Source organism: Pinus tabuliformis, chromosome 5_1 (genome assembly GCF_031772625.1).
Source record: "Pinus tabuliformis cultivar Carrire ecotype Pingquan chromosome 5_1, CPIR1, whole genome shotgun sequence".
Lineage (NCBI taxonomy): Eukaryota > Viridiplantae > Streptophyta > Pinopsida > Pinales > Pinaceae > Pinus > Pinus tabuliformis.
Window position 1 is genome coordinate 185577168 of NC_142305.1, and position 13700 is coordinate 185590867.

At 37.5% G+C, this 13700-nt stretch overlaps 1 protein-coding gene across 3 annotated transcripts in view; it reads right to left on the minus strand.

Moving 5' to 3' along the window:
• LOC149164027 (uncharacterized) overlaps positions 1-8265 on the minus strand; it is an 80510-nt gene extending 72245 nt beyond the window's left edge. For 2 of the 3 annotated variants that reach the window (XM_089431929.1, XM_089431930.1), the window contains exon 1: positions 7470-8265. In XM_089431929.1, the coding sequence (XP_089288055.1) occupies positions 7470-7871 (402 nt within the window). In that variant the 5' untranslated portion in view covers positions 7872-8265. The remainder of the gene's footprint in view (positions 1-7469) is intronic. The other variant, XR_016260653.1, reaches the window with a different exon arrangement.
• Between the last annotated feature and the right edge of the window lie 5435 nt (positions 8266-13700).

The following is a 13700-nucleotide window of genomic DNA, read 5'->3' on the forward strand; positions in this document are numbered from 1 at the left end:
AATTGAATAGCTCAATTTTCCAAGGAACTCGCTCTCCTCTTCTCACAACTGTAAAACTATGTCTATATCCATCCCATCAACTTCCTCTTATAATCTCTCGTTGGAGCTTCAACAACCATGATTCAATCCTCATCAACGGCTAAGATCATCTTAGACTCAATCCATGTGAGTCTCTAGAGTGTTCTTGATCATCCTCAATTAATTCCCTTTAATTAATCAACTTTCCTACGTTAGGCTTAGGCAATTTTAATTATTGACCAATTAATTTAATTGAGGCACTTCGCAAACTTATCTCGTGAAACCTTTTCTGGGTTTTGAATAGCTTGTGTTCCTTAGCCTCTTAGACACAAATCAAGACTAGAACACCTGTCTAATACTACAAAATCTAACACTCCCTCTTAGCGAGGAAGGTGTTCTCTCATAACATCTTCCCTCTATACCACGCTACTGGTGTCTGACATCTGTAACATCCTGTCACTGTCCACCAAGTCACTGCACATACTTTGATTCATTTGTTAACCCTGTGGTTGAACCACTTTGCATTTGCACTGACACTACATTGTGCCTACCTGCACTGCTGCCAACACTACCTACATTGCATATGATCTCAAGTTGCTACTGCTGCAACTACAGCAACTGAGAATTAATATGTTGTCCCTGCAACTGACTTCTGCAACTGTCTCTTGAGGCTCTAACTATAACTAGCTTTCCTCTGTCTACAGAGTATCTGTCTACACCCAACAGTCCGTGTGCCCCTCTAGAATTTGACTGCAACTAGTTTTGCAATTGTCTTCCAAGATATGACTACGCATGTTGACATCTTGATCCTCCTGCCACTAAATATTGTGGGCCTCGTAGCCAAGGTAATGATCCAAGAGGAAACACCTGTCTAGTGCTACCACCTTGGACCCTACCATCCTGCATCTCTAAAGTACTATGCCCCTCCTCCTTCTGGAGGTATATCAATGCAAACTCCAACCTGGAGGTCAACTCATCTTTCTCTATCGAAGTTGCAGTTTGTTGCTCCCCCTTCTTGTCCTTCTTTTTCTTGGGACACTAGGTGTTGTAGTGACCAAATTCACTACCTCTGAAGCATTTGATCTTCAACAAATCCTTCTTCTTCTTTTCACCTCCATTTGAGTTATATCCCTGACTAGGACCCCTCTTTGCCTTTCCCTTACTGGCAAGGGCTACATTCTCCTCCTCTTTCTCAACCTTCGGCCCTTTGCTACTGTTGTTAGTAGTGCCCTGGGCAAGACTGAGCCTAAGCTCCTCTTATGTGAAATCATTCCAAAGATGTTCCCAGTGTGGCAACTTGTCTCATCCAGTAATCACTTGGACAAACAGTGCCCACTCTTTGCTAATAAACCCATTCTGGAGAAATTTGAACCAGTTCGTTGTCCTCTGGTTTCTCTCCCACAGTTGCTAGTTCATCTCGAAGATTTTGAATTCTAGTGAGATAAGGAGTCACACCTTCACCCTTCTACATCTTCATGGTCCTCAACTTCTCCTTGAGAATCATCTTACAATTCTCTGACAAATCCTGATATAGCTTCATGACGGCTTCCCACATTTCCTTTGTTGTTGCCTTGCAATTTGTGGAACGATATGATCTCGGACTCCATCCAAGATCATCCACTTTACTTTGGCCATATCCTTCTGTCAGTACAACTACGGCTGTTGTCACAAACTCCTTCAAGCCATGCTCATCCTAAAGGAATTGCATCCTAGCCTTCCAGACACCAAAGTTTGGGGCTCTGTCAAGTCTATCATGATCTCTAAGACCTGTTGAGGCCATCCCTACGAAACTCAAATACTCTGAAAACTGAAACTGGAAATCTCCTTATCTTTTCCTGCTTGGCCTCTCTTTGCTTATCGCACTCCCTTGGGAATGCGCAAATCTGCTACTATTGCCTCCGAAAATCCTTCTCTGACTCTCACTCTGCTTGTTGCTTCCTACTGGGCAACTCGCTCAACCTTCCGAAAGTCCTCCTCTGGAATCTGGCACACGACCTGCTCCTCCTAATGCTCGCACTCGCTGATTGGAAAAATTGTTATGGTCTTCTGCTTCTGGAAATTATGGATCTCCTCCTAAAAATTGGATCTGGAAACCCTCTGAGAAATTCTAGAAATTCCTCTGTGTTCTTTTCTCTCCCTGTCCCTGCACGGATCTACAACTGAAACCCTTGCTGCAAAATCATTGCACCTAGATCTACTCAACGAACTGATTGATCTACTCACCATAATTGCTTCCCATCAAATTCACTGTTTGCAAATTCTACTTCTAAGACTATTCGAACTTTTCCCGCACCTGCAACTGGAAATCGAATCCCACTGCCTCTACAAATCACACCCCTAACTGGCATGCACAGATCTAGAGAAATTGTGCCCAGATCTCCCTCTGAAGCTGCACAATTTTTCTCCTCTCGCTTTTGAGCCTTTGATCTATTCTTCAAAACTTGGCTCTAATACCATGTGAAAATTCCTTGATTGCAATTACTAGAAATTTATCTCCTAATTGTTTTGCAGTTTATTTGTTATTACGAAAAATATCGATAAACTCACAATTGCAATCTTCACCAAAAATAAAATATGCTGTAGAAAATAAACTAGAAGCTGAGAAAATAATGCACACACACAATAAAATAGACACCAATAATTTTGGACTAATAGTCCTTGGAAAAACCTCGAAGGGAAAACCGATGCAACAGATGAGGGTTTATTTTATTATTATGCAATAGTAAAAATTTGAGTACAATAATTTGGATGCCCTACTGGCAATCCTCCAAAAAATATACTGGCAAAATAATGTGGAGATTCAGTATAGAACATATAGTCTAATGTTTGAGAACCTTGATTCACTTTGATTCATGAATCATAATTTCACACAATGGCCCATGATGATTTGAATCCTAACAAATGAATTGATCCATTGTAATTGATCGTGATAGTATACTTGGTTATGTTTCTTATTTTTGCATTATATTATGTGTAATCTCTCATACTCTCATGGATGAATATAGCAATTTTATATATTGAAGATCTATATTTTTGTATTTTCATGATAAATCATTACCAAGTTAACTAACAAGTGTTGTGGGGAAAGATAATCATACAAGACATGTGGAATGCAAATGAACAAGAACATTTGAACGAGTACAAGATCAAATTCCAAATCTTATTTAAGATTATATGAAAACATATACTCAACAACACCACATCAAAGTGGATTTTAAAGCCTCACTCAAGACAAGTAGGATGATCTTAGGAGTTGCAATGATGGAATGCCAAGCCAACAATGATAGAACATATCAAATGATTCAACCCAATAGGCTAGCTCCAATGATTGACTGCTTTAAGTTTCACGAAGAGTTCTCAAGGTCAATCCCCCACACTGGTTACCTTTATCGTGTACCTCAATCAATGTCCTTATCAAATCGAGCATTGTAATCAACAATGATGTGGAGACCATCCATGAAATGCAAGTAAGTTGCAGGAGTTTCCTCTCAAGATTTTACTTGGAAAAAAAAGAACATATCCAATGATTGATCAAGGTGGATCTCAACCATTGTGGTTCACTGTGACATTAAAGACAAATGTGGATCTCTCAAATGGCACAATCATCACTTCAAATAATAATATACACAAAGTTTTAATTGATAGACGAAGTAGGTAGAGTTGTCATCAAGACATTTATTTTTCTTGCATTTTCATCTCTACAAACCCCTACCATTGTTTTGCTATTACATTTCCTCTATCTTCAACTAGTTCCTTAGCTTTGTTTTCCTTTTGTATTCTTCTCCCTAATTATCCTTCATGCAAAAACAGTCTTTGTTATGACAGGAGGCAAGTTAGTATCACCTTCTCCATTAATAGAGGCAAGCAAATGTGGTGAGGGAACAAGAGTCGCATTTTTGTTGTCACAAGCAAAAGGTTGTGGCTTCTAAGAATTATTCCACAAAAAAATAAAAATAATAATAGAAGACATAAAACTCACTATAAGTATGAAGATATAACTTGAAGCCTTGAGCACGTCTTTCACATCTCCCATCAATCTTTTCTCAAAGACAAAATTAACAAGATACCTTATAATGTCATGGATGCTAAAAGATGTTGGGCATCAATTTGTAATGGATGCTAAAAGATGTTCTAGTTGGGTTCATTGAAGGTATAAACAAGAACATGGAGGGTCTTGCAACAAGAGTTATAGGTCATAAAAAATCCACTCTCATAACCAAAATTTATAAGCCATAAAAGCTCCACTAAAGTTGTCACACCAAGATTTACAAATCATAAAAACTATACTTTGACAATGGTTCAGTTCTTATTATGGGCGAACAACATTACACACCGGCCATCATTGAACATTATTGCCTCCTTGTGAATGGGTTCCATGTTTCTTTCGATGCAAGATCATTATTTGAGAAGAATTCAAATTTCATGGCGCAAGTTCTCACCAATGCAACATAAAAGGCCCGGCATACTCATGTGGATCAAGCCATGATTAACAATAAGCTAGTTTATTAAACTATAAGATTGGTTATGAAGACTAGATATGGTCACATCTTTTCAACTACTTACATATTCCATTCTTTGAACCTAAAAACAGAAGTTGAACAATGACACTGCTTGAATATAAGAGATCATAAGGAAATGCAAAGAGGTATGTGATCATCCACATTTTCCAACTATTGTTTCATCAGTAGTTTGAACATCAATAAAAATGCTCCATTCCAAGCTAAGTTGCAAAAAACCATCACTCCCGCCCCACCATACCAAGATTGGAAACATACAATAATGCAAATACAAGTATGAATCACATATCATGAGTGTCCATAACATTTTCTAGCCATATCTTCATACAAAAACAAGTTTTAGTGCATGGGTGCATTTCGACTCTATCTTTTTCAAGCAATTTTTGGGGATTTTTCATAAATTAATCAGTGATCATCTACAGGTTTCCTGTTTCCAAGTTTCATGCAACTTGAACCCCTAGATATACCTATCTCCTTCTCAAGTTTATCACAAGATCAAATATTCCATGAATCTATGAAACTTTCTACCAAACCCATAAAGCAACAACAAGTGAAGAAAGTGCAAATTGGCGCGTCAAGTGCCTATAGTTTCTTCTATGGTGCCTCAAGAGGAAACCCGACATTATGTGGAGCAAGGGAGCTCTTATATATTAAGGACAATTATTTAGTTTCATACAAATTTGGGCTTGTTCAAGAATACAAAACCTAGGTGGCACTTCAAGCCATGTACATTCTCCTAAGACTAGCCATTGAGTTAATATTAAAGATTTTCAAGTGTTTCGAACTTGTATCCTTTGGAGATTCAAGTGTTTGATTTCTTGGATGTGGAGAAAGCAAATCAATGGAAATCTTCTACAACTCAACCTCATAAGGAATGCAAAAACAAGCTCACCCTCTTCTCTCTAGGCTAATCCTCTTCTAGGGTGAGCTTGTCCTCTCTGTATCCTAACAAGCAGAGACTTACAAGTAAGATCAATTGAAGTCCGGAATATCAAGAAGGACAAGCTCACCCTCTTCTCTCTAGGCTAATCCTCTTCTAGAAAAGTAGTCCTTTCACCATGCTAATGACTAGTCCTTTCACTATCCAAGAACTAGTCATGTAAGAACAAGCAGTAGAATTACAGGTCAGATCAACCGAAGTTATTGAACATCAAGATGGAGAGGCTCACCCTCTTCCCTCGAGGCAACTTATCTTCTAGAAAAAGAGTAGTCCTTTCACCATGCCCATAATATGAACGAACGAATGATATTTTAACATCCACAATACTAAAAATAATCTATAGGACAACCAACCTCCATGCTTGTCACCTTTTGCAATTCAATCCTCGTCTATGAGTAGTCATTGGCATGGTGAAAGGACTACTTTTCTAGGAAAGAAGCAACCTAGAGTGAAGAGGGTAAGCCTCCTCACCTCGATGTTTCATAACTTTTCCTTGGAGTGTGTGTGTATTCCTTTGAAATAACCCCCTAGAAACTTTTGGGCACGTCCCCCATTATGGGGATGGGTACCCAATGTAAAGTGAGTAGAATAGACTTAAAGCATCTAACTCTCTCAAAATTAGACAAGGACCTGTACAATGCACTAGATTCACTGCAATGTCTTGACTCTTCACAACAAAGGCACCAGCTGATTGAGCAGACCCTCAAGGCTAACCCCAACAACTACAACCTCCCCCCCTCCCTCTAACAAAACCATAAAACAAACGCACAAGCAGGGAAAGAGAGAGATCCCAATGACTGTTGATTTTCATGTTAAAATGTTTTCAATGTTTATGGACAGTTATTTCTACGTTTTTATATGTTTATTACCAGATGATCATAACTTACATGGATCTTTCCACTCAACTATACTAAGAATATTAGTTATTCTTTGAAAGTCAGTTCATGGCAGTTTCTGTGTGTCGATATGGCAACACTTTCTGTCTGTATAAAACCATTTCCACTTGAAATAGAGTTTGATATGAGAATTTTTCTGAGGGAAAAAAAGAAAAGCAAATTTAGTTTTGCAATGACTCGTGAGTATTATGAATCTGCAATCAATCAGATAATGACTGTGTCCTTATATGTGAACATTACAAATGTTTGTAGTTTTTCAATGTTTAATGTCTTCAACTCTACATGCAGCCGTTGTATATATTATCATAATACTATCATTTCCCCATTTCCTAGAGTTTTGAAAATGGAATTTCTGAAACTCATAACTGTTTGAAAACCATACCTGTATTTCCATTTCAAGTAACTTAAGTATAGGTGTGGGGGTGAAATTATGCCTCGTGCAGGCCTCAAAACCTGAATTTCAGCCCCTGGCAAATGAGTAAGTTTCCAACGTGCAACTCTAGCTAGTCCTAGACAGTAGACTAAAATACAAGTGCAAGATCTAACAATAAATCAAACCCTCCAAGTTCTATTTAGCAAGTGAAGAATGCCATGGTCTGGTTTTATGTTTTATTTAAAATCTTTTTATACTCGAGTAATTATGTGTTTTCATGAGTTATATTATGATTATATACTTGGGAAGAACCAAGAATTGGTCATCTTTAAAGAGACACGGCAGACAAACAGCCATTTCTAAGCGATTTCTTCAAAGAAATGGCTCTTGTTTTATATTTGCTGACAGCAAGGAAATGGTCAATTTTAAAGAGAAATTGCGGGCACATCCTAGATGTGCAACTCAAAAAACAAACTCTTAAAAACCAGCATTTTGAATTAATCGATTCATTGTCTTTAAAGTCATTGATTAAATCCTGAATTTAGTTTGATTGGAGAGATAAGTCCAAGAATAAATATGATATGTCGGACCTAACTGTCGGTCATAGCCACACTTAAACTTTTCCTAACTATTTCCCTAAACGTGTAAGGAATTGAGCTCCAGACTTGCAGGTAGGCAATACAAAAAGAAAACATTAATTTCGATATTTAAACATATGCGCTTACCGGCTGTGCCGAATTGAAGGGCCTCTGATCAATAAAAACCTCGTTGGAAGGGCGACTGAATGGCTCATCGTCTAGCATGCCCATTCCCATGCCCATGCCCATGCCCATATTACCCCTCATCGGCCCCAAAAGGCTGCCGGAACCAAACAAACTGTTGCCTGGAGGGCCGAACAAACCCCCGAATGGACGCCGGAAAAAAGGATCCTCAAATGGATCATGGCCGAAGAATTCCTCCACCAAGCTTCGCCCTCCTCCCCCTCCGCCAAAGCCGCCTCCACCAATTAAGCCGAATCCAGCAAAAGGGTCTGGGAAACTTGGAAAATCCCCAGAATTTCTGCCAAAGCCACCGCCACCGCCACCCATACCGCCACGGCGGCCCTCGCCTCTGTCACCGGGATTCATTCTGTTATAGCGAACTGGGGCTCCTTTCTATATAGCTTATAAATCCACCAGGGTTTCAGGGCTCATTGGATGATGACATAGTTTAATTGACAGCAATTGCAAGCGATTTTCAAGCAGAAGAGGGTTTCAGGGAAGCTGAAAAACTCAAGATTATGCACTGAAGTGTCTGACAGACTGTGGAGGGCAGGACTGCCTTTATACGTGGAAAACTCTGATTTGGTTAATTGTAGACGGTGCCTTTCGTATAGCAGGCCATTAAAAAAGAATCAATAAACCAAATAAATAAAGGAATGACTTAGGAAATAGAGCCGCCCGCTCTAGATCCAACCCCTCAAGTTTGGAACAAATATCGATGAGATGAGCCTCTCGATGAAGTGCACGCGTTGCTTGAGAGTCCCTAACCTTCTCGGCTTGGAAGAGCCTAAGAACTAGGCCCTTATTTAGAGATTTTATATTGTGAGGAGGTGTTTCAAGGTTGGTTTGTGAAAGCAATAGAGTTGGGAAAGTGGGTATGTTTAATTATCTAGGTTGGTTGGTGAAAGAGATAGATGGGAAAGGAATATGTTTAAAAAAAAAATTGAAGATAAATGCAATATGAATTTGCTATAAATTTTAGAGATTGGAAGAATTTTTAGTGGGTTTAAAAGTAATTGTTTAGAGGTTTTATATAATAAATTAAATAAAGTATTAATTTGGGATAATCTATAAAAATGGTGTGTGAAAATATGTGATGATGTGCTTTGTGTAAAAATGAGGTCGAATTTATTGAACATTTGTTTAATATATGTTTTTATGAGCTGTTTGGAATGCAATCATAAATAGTGTGGGAAATATTTCTTTGTGATGGGGTGTTTTTTTTCTGAAATATTTGGAAAGATTTGTGAGAGCAAATCTCTATAAAGCAATTGAGGAATTTGCCTCTTTTGGTATGTTGGGCATATGGATTTCGAGGAACAAAGTTATTTTCAAAGACAATCCCTATATTCTAGATCGGATGGTAGCTAAATTTGTGGCGAATTATGAACTCCTTTCAGTTGATGATGGAATACATGCTCCTAGGATCATTGTTTTAAAGGAAACTGACATAGCCCATCCATGGGCTTATTTAAACGATGCATCCTTAACAAATAGAGATTGTGGTAGGGGGGGTAGTTCTATATATATAAGACAATCGTTTTTACAAGCTACAGAGTGGTCTGGGGAGGGGAACAAGCAATTATGCATAACTTCTTAACCTTAAGCTCCTCCTCCTTTTTGTTATTGAAATGAATGTTTATTCTCTGCAGATTTTTGGTGATTCGAAGATTATAATAAATTGGTTCAATGAGCTTCAGTGTTGCCATATTCACACTTTGAGTCATATTCTTAAGGAGGTCCTTAAGCTCAAGCAACCATTTGATCACATTACTTGTCGCCATATTTATAGGGAGCGGAACTATGCATAAATGCCCTCTCTAAGGTGGGTTCTACTCAAGCTTTGGCAGTATGGAAAGTACAGGAGTAGCGAAATAGGATCACCTTAGAATTCTACCATGGACCCTTTATCGAAGGGCTTCGTTTGGACCTCCTTGGCACTCGCAACTGATATGTTTTTTCTTTTAAGGAATATTTGACCTCTGGTGTATTTTGTTTAAAAACCACATATGGTACTACACTATTTTTTTGTGGTCACAAAAGTTGTAGAACTCGACTATGTTTTAGGGTCATGTTTTTTGCATGGGTTTATGTTTGTGGGTGTAGGCTTCTCAATTCAATCAGTCTAGAAAAAAATTTGGAATATGGCAACTTTAGTATAAGATGAGTGCTTCATGCACATGTTGAACGTAAATTTTATTTTTTAATAAATAAATAAATAAAACTTTGGAAAAATAATAAATTAATTTTGGAATATTTAAAATACAATGAGAGTTAGATTAATGGGAATTTTGATATTTTATATTACTAAATTTTGAATAAGAAGAGAAGTTTTTATAAGATTGAGTAGTAGTAGTTAATGGATGAATGTTTTGAAGGTGTTTGTATTTATGTTTATTAAAAATTGGTGATCATTTTTTATCAATATAAAGCATAAAAAGTTATGGAAGTTTTAAATTTGATTTGCACATATAGATATAAAGATCTTGAAAACCCATAATACATAAGGATTACGCAATCTATGGATTTTATATGCAATTTCCTCATAACAAAAAATAAAGTTCTCCAAATTTCTATCCAAATAATCTAATTTTGAATATACATTTTATGCTTCCACAATTACAAAAACTAATATCATAGTTTGTATATAACATAAGTCATTGTCTTCCCATACGAGGTGGGAGGGGATGCAACACGTGGGGGCCATCATGCTCGATGTCCCACCCAATATTAATGGGAGGGAACATGCCAGGAAACCGCCCCCCCACACCACGAAAGTTTAAGGCCACGAGTTGGTGAAGGGATACCCATGGTTAAACATTATTGTGTTGTCATCTCCTTCTCTAATTTGCCATTATCGTTCCATGATCATTATTTCAACTCTAATCCCACATGCCTACATGATCCCTCTTAGTCTTTTTTATTTCATATTGCCTTACTATGTGATAATTCTGCTCCTTGAATGGTCAACCTCAATAGTGCAACCTTCGGGCTCTATTGTCTGGGTTGTTATTTGGTTTCAATGTTTCTTGTGCAATTCCATGTTGTCTAGGTCAACATCATTGAGAGTCTCCAAGTTATCCCCCTTCACTGGTGCCTCACTCCATGCTTCCCTCTCCCTTTGTCAAACACTCCCAAGTACCTCGCATTAAATATGCAAAGCCCCTCATACCTAGTTTGCATGCTCTAGTTTTGTTGTTCTGTTTTCATAAGCCCCTCTCATAGTGACCTCACTATTCTTGGTGATAATTTATTTCTTCTGCAATTTAATTATTGGTTTTGTGCATCGACCATGTTGCGCCAACAGGTAATGCGTCGTGGAGGAACGATTTGATATGATACTCAAGGGAGCTCTCACACTCGTTGGAGAGAGGAATCTTCAACCAACATATACCATTCTTAGACATCGTCAAACATTCAAGCAAAGCTCCTAGAGGTTGAAAGAGATATTGTGGGAGAGCATGCTTATTTATTTGACATCAATGTTACAAGAGAAGTTTTGTCTTAGATCCCTAATACTAGCCATACTCGTGCTAGACACAACTAGTATAGCAAATGGCAGACCTATACTTGTAAATGAAGACCCTCTCAAGCAAAGTTTTACTGGACAAAAATGAAGCAAAATGATCCAAACTTATGCAGGAATGGAACAGAATACAAATATAAACATAACGCAAAGATGCCGCATAAATGAATCCTCATTTCATTAATATCAAAGAACTAAAAGATGCTTACATACAGAATTGAAATAAACTAGCTCGGGCAATTGTAGCTTATCTCTAAGAAGAGATGTCGTGGCTACATGCCTCTAAATTGTGTTACAATGAGGCTCAAGGGTCTTTTTATCATTATACGACAAAGGGAAATCCTAAACAACCAAAACCCTAACCCTAACAGATGGAACGCCAAGAGTCTGTGGGCCCTATTAGGTTAGTTCGACAACCAACTTCCTGGGGTCGTAACTTGGTCACATGATCTTTGTTTGGCACGTATGATACCTTGTTAGAAAGGTATCTCTGAGTACTACAATATTCGCAACAAGACTTTACCTACAGCTATGGGCTTGTTGCAAACCTTAAAAAAAAAAAAAAAAAAAAAAAAACGTCGTTTAGGGGCTCAAAACATCTTCAGAAGTTTAGGAACAAAAAAATTGCTAAAAATAGTAAATTGTGTTATAATCAAGGAAACTGATGAAGCTAGCTGGAGGTCTAGGTGGAATAGGCAGGTGGCCACCGATATCCACCTAGATCACAAAGAAGGAAATTTCCCTTGTGATTAATGATGTGTAATTGTCCATGAAGTCCCTAGGTCAATGACTGTAGAGGATCGAACACCATCTCGGGCTCCCCCCTGATCCAAGTAGCTCTCCTGGTAAGGGAAAAACGCTTATTGAAGTGGTTCCATCCGGCTTGTCTCCATCAACAAAGCTAATGTTGTCTCTTTGGTTTTATCTCTAGGATTTTTTCTTATCAACATATATTAGTAGATAAGATAGATAGTAAAGGTATATGGACCAAACATTATCATATATAGTTAGTGAAGAACTTATGGTTTTTCCACTGGTATTGTTTCTTGGTGGTAGACTATGATAAACTAGGAATATATTTTGTATTTTGTTCTTATTAAAATCAATTAAAAAAAATACAAATCATTGTCTTTTTCACGTTTATGTGTTGATTCATTATAAGGTATTAGACATGCATGGACGTTGTTGTGAATTAGTTTGTTTCTCAATAACTTGCTCTTAAATGCATTTTCTTGTCTTCGTTACTTTGGGAAAATATTTCTCTTAACAATAGACTTGAATTATGAAGCTCTCCTTGTCTATTATATTTTTTATTTGGTATCTAATTGCATTAAAGAAGAGGACCTCCCCTTCTATTAAGTGGGATGGTGAGGGTTCTCCCACCTTGCTTTCTTATTTTTCTTTTATTATTGTCTAGCTTTAATGTGTTGGATCTTATGTTCAAACAAAAGAGCACATCATGGATATCATAGAATCTTTGAAAAGGGGCTGTGAAAAATAACTTTTGAAGTAAATTTGAATATTATCACTCACCAAGTAAGGAAGAATATTTGCAATCCATCTAATTGGAACATTGTGAAGAGAATGAATTTGATCAACGTTGCAATTGAAAATCTTGAAGAAAGCAAGTTTTCCCATGTCAAGAGCATTGCTAACCAAGGCATTCACTAATTAGCACAAAAATGATTTGGCCAAGTTGATAAATTATGTCCCATGCCATAGGAAAAAGTTAGAAAAAGGCATGATATGGCTTTTTAAGGTGTACTCCTTGTACAACATTAATGATGTTAACGAATATCTTTGCACCTTTAATTTGATGAGGTGCTTAGTTTAATCCATTGTCAAGTGAATAGATTATGAAGGGTCATCCTCATATGAGAAAAGGTACAAATTTGTTGGAAAATAGCAATGTTACATGGCAAGATTAAAGGTAATATTATTTACTAAATTGACAAATATATTTTTGTACACCACCCTTTTATCCTACCGCGGGCAGGTATTATGCATTAGGCAATCCTTTGACTACCCATTAATTTGCAACCTAACTTAAAGTTAAAGAACATTCCCCAAAAGTAAACAATATAGAATAAAAAAAAATTATTTTTTAAAAAATATTATTTTGTTTTTCTTTTATTTTATTTTTTATTTTTTAACTAAAACGGTTAATATATTTATAGATCAGCGGTTGGGTCGTAGCCTAATCAACCGATATTACAAGGAGGCTTTAGTTCACAAATCCATACAACTCCTAATAGTCTTTCCTTCTTAGTTTTGAGATTGTCCATCGATCCAAAATATTGAGTTAATTGTTAAGTTAAGTGAAGTCAGAGTATAGCGGAGTCCACTGGATTTCATAGACCAACGGACAGGATCGAGCCCTGAAGGAAAATCACATTGGCGAATGATGATTACAAAGTGGTGGCCTTAAGACTTAAAAGGACGCGATTTGCGATCCCCGAAAAATCGCATCGGAGAAGAGTTGTTTGCGATGTCGGATCAAAGACCATACCAATTAGCAATGCAATCGGCGGAACAAACCGCATCGGAGCAAGTCAAGCGGAAAAGCCAGAACTAATGGACAGCTGAAATGTCGATTTATTGATTTGTTGATTTGTTGATTTGCGATGAGCCGATCAAGCGATGCGCCAATAGTCTATGGGTCAGAGATC